The sequence below is a fragment of the Tyto alba genome, unplaced genomic scaffold (assembly GCF_018691265.1).
Source record: "Tyto alba isolate M040663 unplaced genomic scaffold, T.alba_DEE_v4.0 Super-Scaffold_1000006, whole genome shotgun sequence".
In the NCBI taxonomy this organism is placed as follows: Eukaryota; Metazoa; Chordata; class Aves; order Strigiformes; family Tytonidae; genus Tyto; species Tyto alba.
In genome coordinates, this window is record NW_024881272.1 from 13,705,173 (window position 1) to 13,723,707 (window position 18,535).

At 35.4% G+C, this 18,535-nt stretch overlaps 1 protein-coding gene across 5 annotated transcripts in view; it reads left to right on the plus strand.

Moving 5' to 3' along the window:
• The window catches only part of COL11A1 (collagen type XI alpha 1 chain), a 160,537-nt gene that overhangs the window by 129,332 nt on the left and 12,670 nt on the right, over positions 1 to 18,535 (plus strand). For all 5 annotated transcript variants that reach the window (XM_033000510.2, XM_033000513.2, XM_033000511.2 and 2 more), the window contains 8 exons: positions 5,570 to 5,623; positions 6,123 to 6,230; positions 6,420 to 6,473; positions 6,768 to 6,821; positions 8,104 to 8,157; positions 15,920 to 15,973; positions 16,398 to 16,505; positions 16,591 to 16,644. In XM_033000510.2, the coding sequence (XP_032856401.1) occupies positions 5,570 to 5,623; positions 6,123 to 6,230; positions 6,420 to 6,473; positions 6,768 to 6,821; positions 8,104 to 8,157; positions 15,920 to 15,973; positions 16,398 to 16,505; positions 16,591 to 16,644 (540 nt within the window). The remainder of the gene's footprint in view (positions 1 to 5,569; positions 5,624 to 6,122; positions 6,231 to 6,419; positions 6,474 to 6,767; positions 6,822 to 8,103; positions 8,158 to 15,919; positions 15,974 to 16,397; positions 16,506 to 16,590; positions 16,645 to 18,535) is intronic.

Genomic DNA, 18,535 nt, shown 5'->3' on the forward strand with positions numbered 1-18,535 from the left:
TTTCACAAGCTTCTTCTTCCCCTGTGAGAACAAAAGATCTTTCTTATGATGTTTTCAATATTGTTGACATCTATCATAAAATTTTGGTTATGTGTCTGTTCTTTTTACTAAAATGTCTTTTCTTTAAATAACCCTTCACTTATATTAGGGCCACGTCAATAGGAATCACCTACTTTTTATCAGTATGACCAAACTATTCTTTTAATAGAATCTTCAGATGTTTCATGATTTTTTCTATATGTCCATCAAATAAATCACTTACCAGTGCTCTGGGATGAGGTGAAGAGAGTGCTAGAATAATTTAATATAATATATGGCTTTATGGAAAAATATCCTACTTTGTCTCCCTTCTTTGTCATTTGAGATCAAAGGGTACTGAGCCCAAGCAGATGAAAATACTAACTTTATACTGTATTTTTTTTCATGGTAGAACTGTCATGTCTTAAGCTAACAGTGCTTCATTGCACTCCCTGTTTCCCACAATGTGGCTCTGGGCATCAACTCATCTCTTGGTAGCAGTGACATTCTTATGTCTTCAATCTTTCGTACCCAAAATTGTGTAAGACATACAAAGCATGATGCCCTCCTGCTTGACTGCATTATTAACAAGGATATTTCCTCTAATCTCCCAAGTTTGTGACATTGTTCCTCCAGCCTATCTTAAAAGAGAGCTTGACATCGTGAAGAGCTGCAGGATTTGTTTCTCTCTCTGGAAAGAATACCAAAAACCTGTGTGAATGTCAGAGTTGGTAGAGGTGGCAAAAAAAGTTACTGGAAAAAGAGAGTCAGTATGTCAGTGGAATACAGTAAAAAAATGGGCAGTGTGGGAAGAAAAATTCTTCCTGTGACCACTAAGCTACTGAGAAAAACATTTATTATGAGAACACTACATCCAGGGTAGCACCCATTATATTCACTGCTTTGAAAAAAAAAAAAAAAACACCTCGTATAATATTGTGGCCCACTGAAGTCAATAGGTATTTTGCCATTGGTTTCAATCACCTCTTTAATTTTTATTGTTTTGTGATCAAATTATATTCTAGTCATTTTGTAAAAACATTGACTTACATTGAACTCCTTACTCCTTTGTTTCTCCCTGTAACTTCTAATGTGATTTAGAATCCCTATTTATGATAATCAGCCCACCAAATTTAATTCAAGAACATGAAATTCAGACTGTTTGTCACTGGTTGTCATTTTTATTTGCTCTTGCTTATTTCCCATGTTTTCTGCATTCAGACAGAGAAGTTTCCAAGTATACTTTTTTGGAAGTTTTCATTTATTCTAATTACTTTCCTCCTCCCCAAGTTTTAGTACATGCCATTTTTTTTCCTAGTTAGGATACCTTAGGATCCTTCTTAATTTCAGTTCCATTTAATGAGTTTTGCAAGCTTAGAAATCATAGAGAGTTGGTTTGTCATGAGGAGTTTACACTATGGGAGGATAGTTCACACTTTTAAACAAAACATGGATTTTCTCTTTTCCTTTTCTTCTCACGTATTTTTTCCTCAATATTTTTCTTATTACATCAGCATGCTCTGGCCTCTGCATCCACTTCTGGAAAGACATATCATACTACAGATAATGCAATTCAGTGCTGATTGCAGTGTGGAAGAACATTTTGGCATCCTCCCTGTCACTGTTGGGGAGTGAAATAGTCTTGCTCACTTTCATATTTGAATGGTTAGATTAGGAGATGTCTTGTCATTAATACTGGGATTTGAAAGCCCCCTTATCTTCTGGCAAATTCAAAACCATTTTTGTCACACTTAGTACCATTTATTTTTAACTTGCTTGTTTCCTCTGCTGTACACACAAAGGCCTAAATGTTCAAAGACATTGGCAGTACAAATGTGCATGTAGCCTTGCATTATTAATGACTGTAGCCTCCACGGAGTGGTCTGGAAGTCCTGACACTCAACTAGAACCACTTAAATCCAGTTTCTACCCAGAGATTATTCTCTTTGTTGTACTCATAATTAAGAAAAAGCATAAAAACAAAATGTACCAACACATGCTTATCTCTAATTTGGTATCAAAGGCCTAACATGCAGATATTCAAAATACCCAGTAAATTGCTCAGAGAGGAAATAGAACAAGTAACATTAACCTCACACTTCCACCACGCCTAATAAAATAAATTTGCCTTTCTAATTCAGGTTAATCTGTGATAACTGGACTGAGTACTATTCCATTCTTCCACCCTTTCTCCCTTCCACATGTGTCAAACTGGCAGTCAGTGAGTAACACAAAATAAACATCTGCAGAACCTAACATCTCTCCAACATGCTTGTAAACATAAGCCCTCCCAGAAAATACAGCACAGCTTTAGATTTTCTCTCTGGATTAAATTTAGCTCTCCACAGAGCCACAATATATAACAGTCACATATGCATATGCATGTGAAAAGGGATTGTCTTCTAGAGTCACAATTTTTCTCTTTCTTTTTTCCTATTTTGTGAGCATGGCAAAAAGGAGCACAAGTGTAACTGAATCCCTTCCACAACCCAATCAAAGTTGCCTGTCATTCTTACAAATAAATCACCATGTCCCAGAATTCAACCAAAAGGTGGCAGCCTTCCATCCACTATCTCTCTCTGTGCTTTATATGGACAGTTCTCTAGAACTGGTCATAATAAAGAAAACAAAGAACTTCTAAACTACTGTCCTTAGCCTGATAGAAATCATTCTGTTTGCTTAATCCAAGGCAGTTTTCAGAATTAAACTTGTCCATTAATTGACATGACTCTTTGTAGTTGAGAATGTCTGTCTTTGCTTGTTGAAATTCTGTCAGAGGAAGGCTTTGCCTAAGGAGGGCCACAGTAACTTTTAAGAGAGCTGACCTGATAACAAAAGAGGAAGGAAATTGTGGAGGTGGAATAAATCTTTCATTACACCATAAAATCTGTTTTCCAAAAGAAAGGGAGATGCTGCCTATGGAGAAGGTGCATCGGATTCTGAATTAATACCATCCTTACCAAAAATGCAAAGAAAGACAAGGACAAACGGCAACCTACAGATTGCAGTTTTTAGTAGCTATAAAAATGCACACTATAAATATATATCAGCTATAGTCTTCTCTATCAAAACATTGTTTAACTCCCTCAACAGCTGTCTAAAACAAGTACAACATTTCATAGTACCTAATATTTGTAATATAAAAATCAGTGTCAGAAAAAACAAGGACTGCATACAGGGAGGAGTCACATTTCTTAATAGAGCAATGACTTAGAAGTATTAATGTGAGATGAAACTTTACCTGGTCTCATCTTTCACAGATGCCCTTTAAGGGGAACATCTTGACATTTTCTAGCCCTTCCAATTTTGCTATCTTCCACACAGCTGCTTATTTGAGGAGTTACTATGCACGGAGCTCATACAGGCTGTCTGTATCTGCCAGTTTCAACATGCATGCTATAGCAGGGACCCCTGAGATCCCATGAACACAGTGTTCCCCCATTGTCAACATGTCAGAGAAAGCCCATCTTTTCTCTTGCTGCATGTTATTATAAAATGAAGATGTGTTTGTCATTTGTCAATAGAAAGGTTAAAGAGTGAATTAGAAATCAAATGTGAACCATCATAATTTACACTATCATTTGTCAGAAAGGCAGAAAAAGAACTTATTCTCTGAGAAGCTTAGAAGAGGATTATACTGGCACAAGTGCTTTTCAGGCAAAACTTGGCATAATTAGTGCTCTTCTGTCACTCAGTCAGTCCTGCAATGGGGACCACTGTTGAAAAGGTTTATACTGTGGACTCTGTTAGGTATAATATATCTACTAACTCGAGTAACATCAATTTGTTTGCGAATTCCAGACCTCATTCTCTGTTGCTAATTCGACTGATAGTAGGCATGGACAAAAACCCAATACTAATGATGCTACAGATTCAGTAAACCCTGTGCAGAGGACAAGGAAATGAAGATTATGAATTTTCCTAGAAAACATACTTAATGCTTATTGACCTGAAGTATCCACTAGATTATTTTTTAAAAAAATAATGTCTGCTGTATCACAGAAGCAAATGAATTTTAAGTACTAAAAGGGATCATTAATTTTTAAGATTACTGCAAATTTAAGTATGTCTAATAAAACATACCACAGTTTCTAAAGGCAAATTCACCCCTTAAAATTGCCCTTTCTAAAGGACATTTTAATATTGCTCCTAAAATTGTGGTTATCTGTTAATTATCCTGTTCTGGAATTCAGCTGGGTACTCAGATCTTCTTCCATTCATCTAAGATAATATTTACATTGGGCCAAATTCTGGTCCCAGTGAGGTCATCGTGCTGCCATTATCTTCTATGAAAAAAAAGTTCAGTAGCAACACCATAAGATGTTTAAATTTCATATTTTATGATTTATACTTTTATACTGTCCACATGGAAATGACAGACATGCATGTTGTATTAATTGAACTATCATAGAATGAAGATGGGCATGCAGATCATACAGGATATGAAGGATACACAAATTTATTCCAAACCTGTGTTTGCGTTCAGTAGAGGGGATAGGGTGAAATGAATTTTCAGCACTGAAGTGCTCTTGTTTATAGGCATAATTATTGTCAAGGTACATTTTGGTTAGAAAAAGAATATATAAGGGGAAAGGAAAAAAGTCCCCCCATTAGCAGTTACACTGAGAAATTCTTTGGAATAAAAATATATATAGTTCTTATCTCAGCACTCCATGACAATCACAAAGCATCCTGTTATCCTTTCACAGATTTCTGTGTCTGTGATGCTAATAGCTAAATATTCTACTAACAGAGTAGTTTTCTATAAAGGTTTATTTATCAGACCACTGAGCTAGAAAGTAATCAGTCATAACTAAACTTTAAAATGAACAACTGCAAAGACAGTCTTTGAGTTAATACATAGTATTAACTCAAAAAGAGACTGAATTAACTTAAACATTCACTTAATAGTGTATCAACTTTGACTTGCACAGATATTCCTCATCTGGTGTCATAGTGAAAGTCATCTGCTTTACTAAACAATTTCCATCAACAGTAAATACATGGAGTACACCTTTGTGGCCCATGGTGAAAGTTTTACTAACTGTTATGCTATAATTTTATCCCTATGTTTTTCTTTTTATTTTATTATATCAGTAGCTATAGCAATAGCTATAATCTTCACTCCATTGACATTCCTTTCCAATTAGTATTCTCTTATTTGTAGAAACTTCCTTCCAGGCAAAATGTATCTTCTAGAGAAAAAAATATACTCAGCCAATATACCGATTTGTTTTTTCTTGACTAGAAAGAAAGATGACAAACAGGAAATTTGCAATATATGGGATAATAAAGGGGAAGAACTTTCAAAGTCCAAAGGGAAGGTTAGTCTCCCTGACTCGTGAAAATCTTACTTTGATATATCATCTCTAAAATTTCAGATTCCAATTCTGAAAAAACACATGTAACTCAAGCCCCTTTAGGTAGACCCAGATAAGACAGTTCTTGTAAGCTATTCAAATGAATAAGCATGAGAATATGTAACAACAGAAGAAAATTCATAGAAATATTCTCCCTAATGTCTCATCAATCTATGCTCACACATTTACAGGGTGAACCTGGAGAAGCTGGTAACCCTGGACCTCCTGGAGAATCTGGAACATCTGTGAGTATTTTGGGTTTGTCTTATTATTAATCTTTACCTTGGTGAATTAAGGTATCTGGTAGTGCTTACTTTAGAAAGCACTTACATTATTTGTGTACTTGTGTACATTTTCTTTACATTTTCAGTGAAGATTTTGTACCACTAAAATGTAATTTGTTTCTGTATAATTATAGCCACATCGTGTACTAACAGGTTGAGGACAAAGCTGAAGACTTCCTAAAAGAGTATCTATTTTTTTCTTCCAAAAGTATTAACTTTGACATGCATTTTTTTTCTCTCTGGAGGCAGCTCATTGATGCAAACAGGGTGCAGATGTTGGCACTTGACCTGAGATTCACAGGTTTCCCCAATCTGAGGCTGAGGTCCTAATTTCCCATTCACATGTCAGCATTTATTAAGGAGTAATATTGCCCAGGTCTGAAAAACAGTTTTGCCATTGTAATCTTTTTTTAGCCATTCAATTTCCAGATGAAATTTTGGATTCATATGTTTTCTACAGGGTCCAAAAGGTGAAAGGGGAGAAAAAGGTGAGGCTGGTCCACCTGGAGCTGCTGGACCACCAGGTGCTAAAGGACCTCCAGGTGATGATGGGCCTAAGGGTAACCCAGTAAGTGACCTTAAAAATTTTAACACAAAACACTGTGAAGCACTGCTGAAGTTGTGCTACATATAGAACTGTACATAATTTTCTACATTTTAACTAAATTCATTATATGCTTCATAAAATATTTGTGATGATTGCTACCTGCTTGTCAATGGATGACATATTCCTTGGTTTTTTTCCTGATTTATCTAGGGCCCAGTTGGTTTTCCTGGAGATCCTGGACCCCCTGGGGAACCTGGTCCAGCTGTAAGTACACTTTAAAAACAGTTCTACGTCCTAGCCTTGCTTTGAACTAAATTCTAGTTAACCCTGCCTCTTCCTTGTCCGGAAATGAGGTCTTGCCTGTAAGATCTGTTGCTTTTCTGTTCGTGTATTTCTTAAGGCTTAAAAAAGGTTTAGAAATCTTTTTAAAGTTTTGAAAACTAGTGTCCTTAGGAAAATGCTCTGTAGAAAAATAGTGGTCTTAGTTTCATATAGGAATACAAGTTACATAATTTAGCTGAATTTTCTATTTTGTTTACTTTCCCATGAATTCTGTAGGGTCAAGATGGTGTTGGAGGAGAGAAAGGTGAAGATGGTGATCCTGGTCAACCTGTGAGTTGTTTCTTTCATTTTATTTCAGCTGCATGTTCTCTCCTTTGTTTTTTTGTTTGTTTGTTTTTTTGTTTGTTTGGTTTTTTGTTTGTTTGTTTTTTTTGTTTGTTTGTTTTTTTGTTTGTTTGTTTGTTTTTTCTGAATATTTTATCTTATGTTTTCCTAAATCAGTGGTGTCTATACATTCATACTATTAAAAATATTTTCTAAGTGGATGCTTTTTCTATTATACTGAAAAATATTTATTTCCTTGCAGAGGTAGAACTGCCCATATTATAGTAACAATCAGAAGCAAGAGCTCAATTTCTGTTAGAAGTAGAAACAAATGATGTGTTAAGGATTTGTGCTGGAGCTGCTGAGGAGCACTAAAAATAGAGCAACTCTGAGCATTAAAAAGGAATACTGCAGCCAAATAGTCTTCATTAGCTGTCCTGATGAAATGAAGCAAAATCTTTCTGAGTTAAGAAGTATCTAAGCAATACCCATATTAAGCATCAACGTTCTTGTATTTCTGTAGATTCCCATATTAAAAAAATTTTTTTTTAACTGCAAAAAGATAGGGTTTCCATTTTGGAAAGTCTCTTTCTAGCTCTGGAAGTTCTGATTATCAGGGAATTATTCTATACAGTACAGTTTAAAAATAAAAATTGCTAGTACATTGAACATATGGTTGGAAGTAATTTATAAACTGGCCTGGAAACTTCAGGAAATTAGTATCTGTATTTCTTACTTAACAATAAATACTTTTAGAGTGTTGTGTTCCTGAAGAAAAGCTTATCAACCTGTTCAGTAACCCTGAAATATTTAAGAGTATCACAGATTACCGAGATGGAGTAGCCAAATGGCTATCAGTGCACAAAAGATTTTTCAAGAGAAAGCCACCCATGGGGCAGCTAACTCACAGATGGTAGTGAAAAATTTTAGCAAAAGTAATGACTTCAGCACCTGAGAAAGCAAGAAACTTCTTAATGGAGTTAGACAGTAGGCTAAAACTGTATGTTACGTCTGTGCAGACACTACCTAGTCTGAAATGTTTTGCTGCAAACAGGAAGAGAAAAAAAGAGTGATTGTACTTTGTACAGTAACAAAAGCTATTAAAATTTTCAAAAGACCACCCTAAGAAAGGATCTGTTGAATAAGCAGGTATATTTCTCTGTGTGTATTTATGGTACTTACTTTCTGTCCATTGAAAGGGGCCAACATATTGTAGATATTTGTTGCATTTAATAAAGATAATAACTTTATTCTTTGTTACTACTGAGCTTATAATTTTCCATTGCAGGGTCCACCAGGTCCTTCAGGTGAAGCTGGCCCACCTGGTCCACCAGGAAAAAGAGTGAGTAATTTCTCATTTTCTCTTGTACATCTCTTACTGAGTCACTCTGTTCTAGAGAATCTCAGCTACTTGTTTTCCATGTTGTGATGCTCATATATGATGTTTGAAGTTTTTTTGAAGTAATAGGAGAAATTAGAAAATAGAAACGGTGGAGAAAACACTTTAAAATGAGTTATATGGAACATGGGAACAAAAATACATAGGGAATAATGTATTCCTTATCTATAACTATGCTTTTTCTTTCCACCCAAGTAAATTCAGTGTCTGCTAGGGTAAGAATTCAGTCTCTGCTGAATTAGTCTGCTAACAGGACTGAGTGATTATGAGACTAATATAAGACATCTCCTTAGGCATATGACTGCTGGCAGAAAGCAGGAAGAACGTGTCTGCTTTGGTGTCTTTAGCCTCTGAAATAAAATAATTTCAGTGCAGCTTTTGTGCAAACCTATGTCATCCCCTCTGCATACAAAATTAACAAGCAGACATTTCTGTAACTTATGAAGCCATTCCATTATTTCTAAAGTCTTTGAAGCTTCACAGGCTTTACAAATATAGCTAATCAAAACCAGTAAATAATGTTACACTTACAGAACTATAGTAGATGCATCAATCCCTAGGTCTGCTTCAGACAGCCATTAGATGCAGTTTTTACACTTTAAAAAATAAGGGAGGGGGCACCATTAAATGTAAGCTGAGAGCTATTTAACAAAATGTGTTAAATTGCTCTACTTAATAGGCTTGAATGAACTGACATGCCTAATTAGTTTTATCTATTTTACACAATAATCTATTTGCTCCACCAACCTGCAAAACATTTATAATACTGTAAATTATTATGGTAGCATTAGCAACCTTATCACTAGAACAGAAATATGGCTCGATTGAATATTAGCAATTAGTATGTTTGTTCGACGTAAATTAAAACTTCCAACTTTATTATAACAGAAAGGCAATAGCTCATTCCAAACAGATTTGATAAACTGTATCTGATTGTACCTAGACAAAAAACACTTTAGAAACACAAATATGATGTCACCAGTGATTTCACATATTTCCACTTTAGGGAGTATGTATGGCTAAATATTGCCAAGTAATCCCATTCCCGAATTCTGAAGAAAACATTTTGTAGAATCAGATTCGACATTACTTGAGTACCTGAATGTTTCAAGTTTGTAGAGAGTCTGTATTGTATTGATACTATACCAGAGAAAAACAGTGAAGGATTGAAAGCTTCATGCTTTGCTGGCAGAATGAACACAAAAAATGCTCTTCATTAGTTTTCACTAGCTGTATGGTAGAATCAATTTCAACAAAAAAGCCTTAACAATGTCCTTTCAGATTAAGAAGGACATACCATTGCAGTAGTAATACTGCTGTCTATGGAGGTTCAGCTCTGGCTATACTACTAGAAAGCAACATTCCACCCTGTTTTTTTGGTTTTCTGTCTCTGAAATGACAAGCTGGCAGAGCTCAGGATTCATACTTTTAAATCTAGTCCCTTGAACTCCTCAACTGTAGAGTCTCCTTATTTATCATTATTCATTTTTATGCCCCTCCATTTTTGAACTGACTGGAACTCGGTTTCATGGCCTGGTCTTCTGAAATTATGTTTATTACCAGGTTTCAGAGTTTTGAGCAATCTGTGTTTAATACTGCTGGTGACAAAGAGGTTCCACCAACTTTCTCTGTGAAGTAAATTCTAGTGAAATACATGGACATAAATACAGTTTTCCCATTGTATCTAAGAGACTTCAGCTACAGATACATACTTACAATGACATTCAACTATCAAGTGGAGGACAAGAAAAAACTATTTTTCCTAGTTATTGATGGATAACAGTAATGGGATTATTATTAGTTGGTGAGATAAGCAAATACCAAAGCTGTTCTACTGTGATGCTCTAAAGGCTTTGACAGTAAGTACCAGAGCCATGCAGACCAAGCAAAGGTCTCATGGACAAGCAATATGGCAAATTTCTTCCAAAAAATACCACTTAGGAAGTACATGTCTGTTCCAAATTCCTACTCTGCACAGGTAGAATTGACTAGCATGCTAATGACCACTTAGCTCAAGTCTAAATCAAAGGTCAGATCTATGGATGAAATAAAAATGGACCATTAGAGCATCCACAAAATATGTACCCTAAGTATTACTTTTCAGACCTAACAATTACTCTTCCACAAAATATTTCCACCACTGCCTTTCAGAAAGTCCTAATACCATAGACTTTCAGTTTTATATGGAAGAGACCAGTGTACCTTCAGAATGAAGTCCTAGAGTTAGATGAATGACTAGATTAAATGTACTTATTTATAGACCAGAAACATAATCTATGAAGGACAAACCTTGTGAAATCGTCATTGCTAAAGTCCCTCAAAGTGATTCAAGTATTTTTTTTTTCATTGAATCATAATTAATATTTTACAGATCCTGACTTCTGAAATTATCAGTGCAAATGATCAAATGCATGCTCAGAAGGCTTTATACATCTATGTAGTTATGGTGCAAGTAATCATAGTAACTGTTTGTGCAAATCTATCATGGATTTGTGCACATACTGTTTAGAAAATCAGAACTATGGAATCTATCAAGGGAAGCATATAGCTGAAGTGATTTTATCATTAACAAATGGAAGGCCAGATTCTGTAGTTCAATGCAAGAGAGGATCAATGCCCAAAACACTAGCTGATTTAAAAATACATATTAATCAGATCAGACTTTCAGGAACTAGTTTAGTATTGATTAAACTCTATTTTTAAATTCAATTATAAAATGCCCCGTAATAAATTCAAAAAATAATAATTCTTTTAAAGAGTATCTTGTCAATGAAGTAAAAGATTATGCTTAATATTTCCTCTACACATGACCTTGCTTTACTTGGATTGTCAAGACAGGTTTTTATTCTGTATAAATTCTATCTTGGTTTGTAACTTCTAAGATATTATATTAACAATAAAAATAAAGAAGTAAATGTTGGAAGTATTTTGGGAAAACATATTTTCCTTGGTTTAAAAAAGTTGCCTTACACTCGATAATCCCCAAAAAGGATACAGTCCTAAAATGAAAGGAATGTACTCAGAAGCATTTGCTACTCTTTCCTAGGCAGAAATAGTCAGCTAATGGCATACTGATAGCAGAATGTGAATGAGAGTAGTGTAGAAGTATGTCGTAATTGTTTCTGAAGTCAAACAGAAAATGAAGTTATTGATTACATAATATACGTTATATATAGAGAGAAATATATATGTTCTTTCATAACTATAGATAGGAAACGTGAGCAATTAAACTATAGTGTTTTAGTGCCAAAGTTGGTATTCTAACCAGCTAATGCTAACAGTTTTGTATCATCTTTATGAAGAATGCTCAGCAGCAGTTAGTGTCTCAAAAAATTATATTTTTATGTTAAGTCATCAAAGCCTTATGATGCATACGAAAGAACTTTTAAAGCAAACTTGTACTATTTAAAGAAATCTGTTACAGCTACTTGAAAAGTTGATCAACTTTCCTAGTACTCCTGATTCAACATAGCATAAAAGCTTGGTAGGAAATGTGCATTTTTTTCAGTTTGCAGATTTCTGTACCCATTTAAGCATCTTGCTAGATCAAGACCTCAGAGGGTAGACACAATGGCTACCACTTCATTAGCTGTCATATTTACTTTACATTTGTAAAAATATCCGGTACAATAGACTTTTTGATAGAGGTGGTCCATCAGATCTCCAGGACCCAACTCCAGCCTTACCAGTTCTGTCTGATTTGAGAATGGCTGCTCTTCATCAGCACATCTTCCTCTTGCTGTGGGCTTTCCATCATCAAATCCCTTGACAAGTTCCCCACTGATGGATATCAGCCCAGGTCCTATAGAAAATTTGAGGCATTACATGCACATATATTACATTCCAAGATGAACACACTAGGACAGCTTTGGGACTAGGAACCCCCTTTCTAATCCTTTTCCCATTAGATGCATGTTAAACATTTGTAATGCTGCCATCTGAATTTCTCTATCTGCAAAAAAGAGAACAATGAAATTTGCCAACCTCACAGAAGGATGTGGCTTCCGGTGTTCTTAAATGTTCTGAAAGACAAACACTGTTATAAAGTTAACATTATTGTTCGAGTAATCTAAGACAACCAAGGAGTTCACAAATTGCTATGGGCTTGTCAGTGAGTTCTCAGCTATACAGCTTTCCAGATGTACATGATAGCATCAGCATTGACCAACAGCATACTGGGTGGACTATGTTCCTGAGGACGTGTAATGTTTTCCAGTTTCTCCTTCCAATGTAGGAGGTAGGTGAGTTGTGATCAGTAAGTGGAACACCTCAAAAGGCCTCCCGATCCAAAGCCTGTTTGTCTAGAAATGTAGATATGAAGACTGAACCACTCTCAGAAGATAACAGTAACAACATAAACGTAAATTTAATTCTTTGCACATACTTTAGGGATTTGTTTGTTTGTTTGTTTTGCCACAGAGTACTGGGTAACATCTCTAGTTTGAATTAATTGATTTCTATCTGACAAATGTTAAAAATAGCATGAGGAAAAGACACCATCAAACAACATTCATTCTTAAAACAATATACACCATCAATAAAAGTCAACACAGATAGTACTTCTTGCTTATGTTCCTCTCAACCTTTCAGTGTGGTAGGCCTTTCAGCTGTGTTTTCTGCTGTTTGGCTGTCTTCTTTATTAGAGCCAATTAGATGTCTAGATCACATATACATAAGGCTCCATATATCAATCTAAAAATGTTAGAATTTAAAGTGCAAGGCTAAGTTAGATTTTTGTTCACAATTGGAGGGCATACTGCCTGCTTTCAATATTTTTTTTTTTTTTCTATTTTGGCTACAGCATAATGCTGCCTCAGCAGGGTGCACACACCACTTAAGGATTAAGCTGATTTTCTCACTTGATTGCAAATGCACAGAATGCCTAACAATAGGGCAGATTCCTATCTTAACAGACTGATGAAATGTGGTAACGGTTTTCTGTGTTGGAAATCATGTTTTGAGTCAGATGACTGACAGCTCTAAACAACAGTTTAAATTATTTTAATGAAATCATGAAATACGGAAGAGCAGACAAAAATGTCCAATAGGTCCACCTAACAAAAACTGAGGACAGGTTAGTTTCTGTAGAGTTCTTTTGTCTTCTCAGTTCTGCATAAAATGTATCAGGCCGTCTGTCCAAACTTAAAGTGTAATGATCATAAATTTCACCATGGTAGCTGGGGTGGTGAGGGTGAAGAGCCATGAATTAATTTAAAATTATTGTTATTGAGTTCTCTTCTGTCAGTTCAAATTTACCAGACACTCTAACAAGTCAAGTGTTGGAAGGTAAGATAAATAATTATTAGTAGTCTTTCTCTGTAGAAGCACCATCTGTGCCATGCCAGCAATCACAGCCTGTTAGAAAGAGCAGTTCATTTAGCTGCTTTGCACTTGGTGCAGCATTGGCATTGTTTGATAATGAATGCACCCCCTTTGTCCAGCAATCATGATTCATTGTATTTGTAATTTAGCGATCTGTGCTTTCAGCCCTGCTAATTCATGTTGCAGCTGCATTTCTGGATTATGCAGAGACCATATTTCTCAAATATAATCTACCACACACAACCCTTTTCAGTTTCTTAGTTAGGGTATATTATAATCTGTATGAGAACTTGAGTGCATGGAATTTTCAAGCAGTAAAGACAATGGGCATGTAAATTAATTCATGTAAGAAAAAAAAATGTCCTGTTTCTAAAATGTCCCTGTGTTTATTTGTATACCTGCTAATAATTTTTCTTGTCATTGCTGCAAACTGCAATCCACCCAACCAATTACAACCTACTCAGAGGGCTAAGTGAATCAGAGATTATTATTGGAACAGTAGTGATTTAAATTTTTCTTCCTGTTTTAAAGAGTGAGCAATTGGACCACACTGTCCAGGGATTTTTAGCTTCTCTGTATTTTGAAGAAGTAAAACTAAGTCCTTTACCACTTACAGCTCTTAAGAATTCCAAAGAGAAGAACCTGTTGATACCCACAACAAATAACCAAAATCCACTGTGGGTAATTCAATTCATTTTGCGTTACCTTTGATGGAAAGCCTGAACTATCTCTCTTGGCCAAAAGGTTCATACAATGCTGCAGTTGTTCAGTTCCACCCCAGAGAAAGCTTAATTTCAGAATCAAATGAATGATCCTAATGTAATTCTATGTAAATAGTTATAAAATGAATATAAATTACAAGGAATTAAATTAAAACTGGTGGAGTTGCTCAAGGTATGTTCCAATAGTAGCGAATGGTAAAATATGTCAGGTTATAAAAAGCTTGGGCTAAATTCAGCTCTAATATAAAAAAATTGCCATTGGGTCAAACTCTGGTCTAAAGCACTGAGCTCGCAAAGCATAGAGGGAGATACTTGACTGGGAGGACAGTTCTTATCTGTTAAGCAGAATAGAATAGATAAAGAATGTGTTTAAAAAGTATTTTACTCTTAGGGGCCTGTATTTTTTCTTTTGTTCTGAAGTAAAAAAAAAAAAAAAAATGGAAGTGATTTCATTTTTTTTGTTGCTGGTCCTTAGAACATTTTATTTTTTTTAATTTCTACATAAAAAACTCCTTGTTGCATTAATGAACAGATGAGTCTTAGGAAGTTTTATAGATTCAGAAAATCACCTTGCATTTATCCTTTAGCTTTAAGCTGCTCATTGGTTGTCAAGAAATATCTACTTGTAATAAGGACATTTCCTGGGCTAAAAATTAACCTTGTAGGAAAACAGTTGGTCCATTATCTTGAATGCGTCTTTTCTAAACTAAGTATATATGAGAGCCATTTTCAGAACAGTACATTAGATTCTACATACTGCTTCTGTTCATAACTGAAGCTATGAATATTAATTCCCTCACCTGAAAATCAGCCCTTGATGTTTTGGAGAATTTTTTTTTTATTTTTCACTTAAATATTAAGAAAATAAAAGATGGGTGACATCAGCAATGGGTAGTTACAGTCCTGCTGGACAACTTCAGCTCCTGTTTTGTGGCCTTGACCTCAACCTGCTCCCATTTCTACAGCCTCCTGCAGTAACTAGTTCTATTTTTGTCATCAAACAGAACTTTTGTAGAGCAATAGGAGGAAACTTGGTACCAAGAGCTATTTGTAGTCAGTGTCTTTATTTCATTCCTTACAACTTCTAGTCGTGTGATTTTTTTTTTTTTTTTTTTTTTTTTTTCATATTTAGTGGACAATATTAGGGCATGTATCAAATTTTGGCTGTCCAGATGTAATCAAACAGCTTACTGAGCCCATCTCTGACTTAGAGAATAAAGAAGTGTATGCTATTCTGTGCACTGTAGAATGACAGGCCCTTTTGGAATCAGTGGATAAACTACAGTGAATAGATAGAAGACAATGCAAAGCAAGTTTAAAACTGTTATTGTTTATGTAAATTAGTATTGTTCTTTTCCTTTTATATACAGTTCTGTTTTTTTCCAAGCTATTTTTTTGTTTTTAACCTCGCAATATCCAAGGTGTTATCTGTTGTATATTCTTTTAGATATTCTAAGAACCCAGAAAATTTTACAAAGGGAAAAAGATTATATGACAAATTGGGTTTTTTATCCTGTGAATAAAATGTCAAGAAAGAAATTTAATGTTATTTTGTTGGCATTTACTACTTATTGATACAGTGGTAATCACACTCTCAGATTTTTTCCACTGGTAATATATTAGAAAACTGAGATTATGAGTTTAGTCTCCATGTTTTACAGGGACCTCCTGGAGCAACTGGTGCTGAAGGCAGACAAGGTGAAAAAGGTGCAAAGGTAATACATTCAAGACTTTTTTTAGGAGCATGGAAATGTAAACTATGTATAAGTGAGAAGTAAATTGCTTATCATGCACTGAGTGTGAAACTTACCAAAGTAATAGTACGTAAACCATAAAATCCAAAGTAAGACCCAGAATTAGTAGCAATATGTAACGGAGTAGCTGGTGGACTCTTGCCAGTGCAGGCCCAAATTAGCTCACCCCTATGGAAAAGCAAGATGAGCATGTTTTGCTGGCACCACATCTTTATATGAAGCTATCAAAATTTTGTTCAGAAAACTGTCCCATGCAGAACACTTTTACAAAAGCTTTTTAAAAACGGAGTGAGGAAACCTTGCTCTCACTTTGCAGCTCGTATATCCCTACAGTGCCAAGCTTAGTCAGCTCTTCGTCTCTGACCTGTTGCTTATGTTCTTCTAGGGTGAACCTGGTGCAGAAGGGGCTCCTGGAAAAACAGGGCCAGTTGGTCCACAGGGACCTGCAGGAAAGCCTGGCCCAGAGGGTCTCCGGGGCATTCCTGGCCCCGTGGTAAGTAGGCGAAGCTTATAATAATATTTTAAATGTTGCATTTCTTGTATATCTTCTAGTAAAGCAAACTTTACACTTTTTCTAGGGAGAACAAGGTCTACCTGGAGCACCAGGTCAGGATGGTCCTCCTGGGCCTTTGGTGAGTACCCTTCCTTTCAGTGTCAGAACAGAGAAAGCACCTTCTAAAACATACCATTAACATGTCTATGCATTTATAGAAAAATTAATGTACAAGTCAGTTTTTAGCACAAAGTCACTGTTCTTCTGTGCTTAAGCTATATACCTGAACTCAAAATCTTTCCAAGAGCATTCCTGCCTCCCCAGTGAGAACGCACCATCTAAACATCAGCTATAAAATTTTCATATCAGACTTTTCCAGTATATAAAAATGAAAGTGGAAAAAATGGGGAATTTCAACTGAAATGTTGCATAAATCAAGGCTTTTACTCTAAACCAGTCTTTATGTGAACATGAGCAATTGTCTTTTAATTCATTGACTGAAAGATTTTTATGGGTGAAGGTATTTGGGTAACTATTTACATTTCCAAAAATGCTCCAAACACGTAACTTTTTATCCTACAAGCAAAGAGTTTCAGAGCATCTATTTTTATGCCCCACAGACTAGAAAGATTTTTTCCAATGAACAGTGATCTAGTGCATAGGTGCATTTATTGATCGCTTCTGTGCATATATTTATAGATGGTATTGCAATGGCACCTACATATAATTTAATTTTTCTCTCTCCCTTAGAAAACAACAATGAGCAAGTAACATTCTGAGGAAACCTTACACTATAGCTCTTTATTACCCTTCATTTTAACATACTAATTTTGTCTAAAGTATCACGGATAACATATTGCTTGTAAGTCAATGGTTGGGAACAATGAAAGAGCAGCTGGAAGGAAAAGGACTCCCCTGTGCTAAACCTATAATAAAAACCTCTTCTCTCCAAAGAGTTTATGACAGGACACCACCAGTTTTCAAATTATGTGCCCAATTTACAAATAAAATGCATGGGGAACAGATCAGGGAATAGAAGACTGATCTCAGTTACAATTCTGTGCTGAAATCTAAAAGCCAATATAACAATTATTCAGCAATCCCTTTCCCACATGTCAGTCACCAGAAGCCTCCAAAAACATCATCAGAAGGTGTCTCTTCCAATATTTCAGAGTTTGAATATTCAATTCAAATCTGAAGATGAATGTATCAATGAACTATATACTCCCAAATGCACAGGCTTCTTGTCAGCTCAACAGGAACTTTTTTTCAGATGCATTGCTTAAACTTAAGCTTTGTTTTGGATTTTAAGAAAGTAAAGTTTATATGTAGAAGTTGCTGATACTAGGTCTCCCTCCTTCCCTTCCCTCCCTCCACAGTAGATTGCTATCAGAAGAAGAATATAAAAGCAGATTTGCAGTAGAGCGCAACACACTGAAGGTGAAAAAGGCTGATTCTGTATTCCAGAAGCTTAAAAATTTCATTCATGAATTATGTATTTGCCTAGGCTTTTGCATCTAATGATATCCTGAAGTAGAGATGGAAGGGATACGCACGGAATAATATTTTGTACATGAAGTGTTACGGCACTTCTGAATCTGTGCCAGGTTGAAAAGGTCACTTATTACTGCTATCCATATCATAACTTCACAGATGTCCACTGCTAGCAGGAGACTAGTAGTGATGAGATGCTGACTTAGTCTAGCAGCTCTACGCCTGATGCATACATGTTCAGTGTGAGATTAATAGCCTCTGAGAAATTAATACCTTTTCTGTGCTTGCATATGCTCTACATGACCTGAATTTTTCACCTCATTCTGCGCAAATTACCCCAAAACAGCACTGCCGTTCTTATGAACCTCAGAATATTTCTCAAATCTCTCAAAATTCTTTTAAAATTATAAATAAGGATTAAAATAATTTAAAAATAAATAAATAAAGGCTGTAGAAAAAACAAACCAAGGAGATTTTAACAAGCTACATATATAATCTTTTTCTGTGCCATCTATTCAGCTATATTTTTGACTATT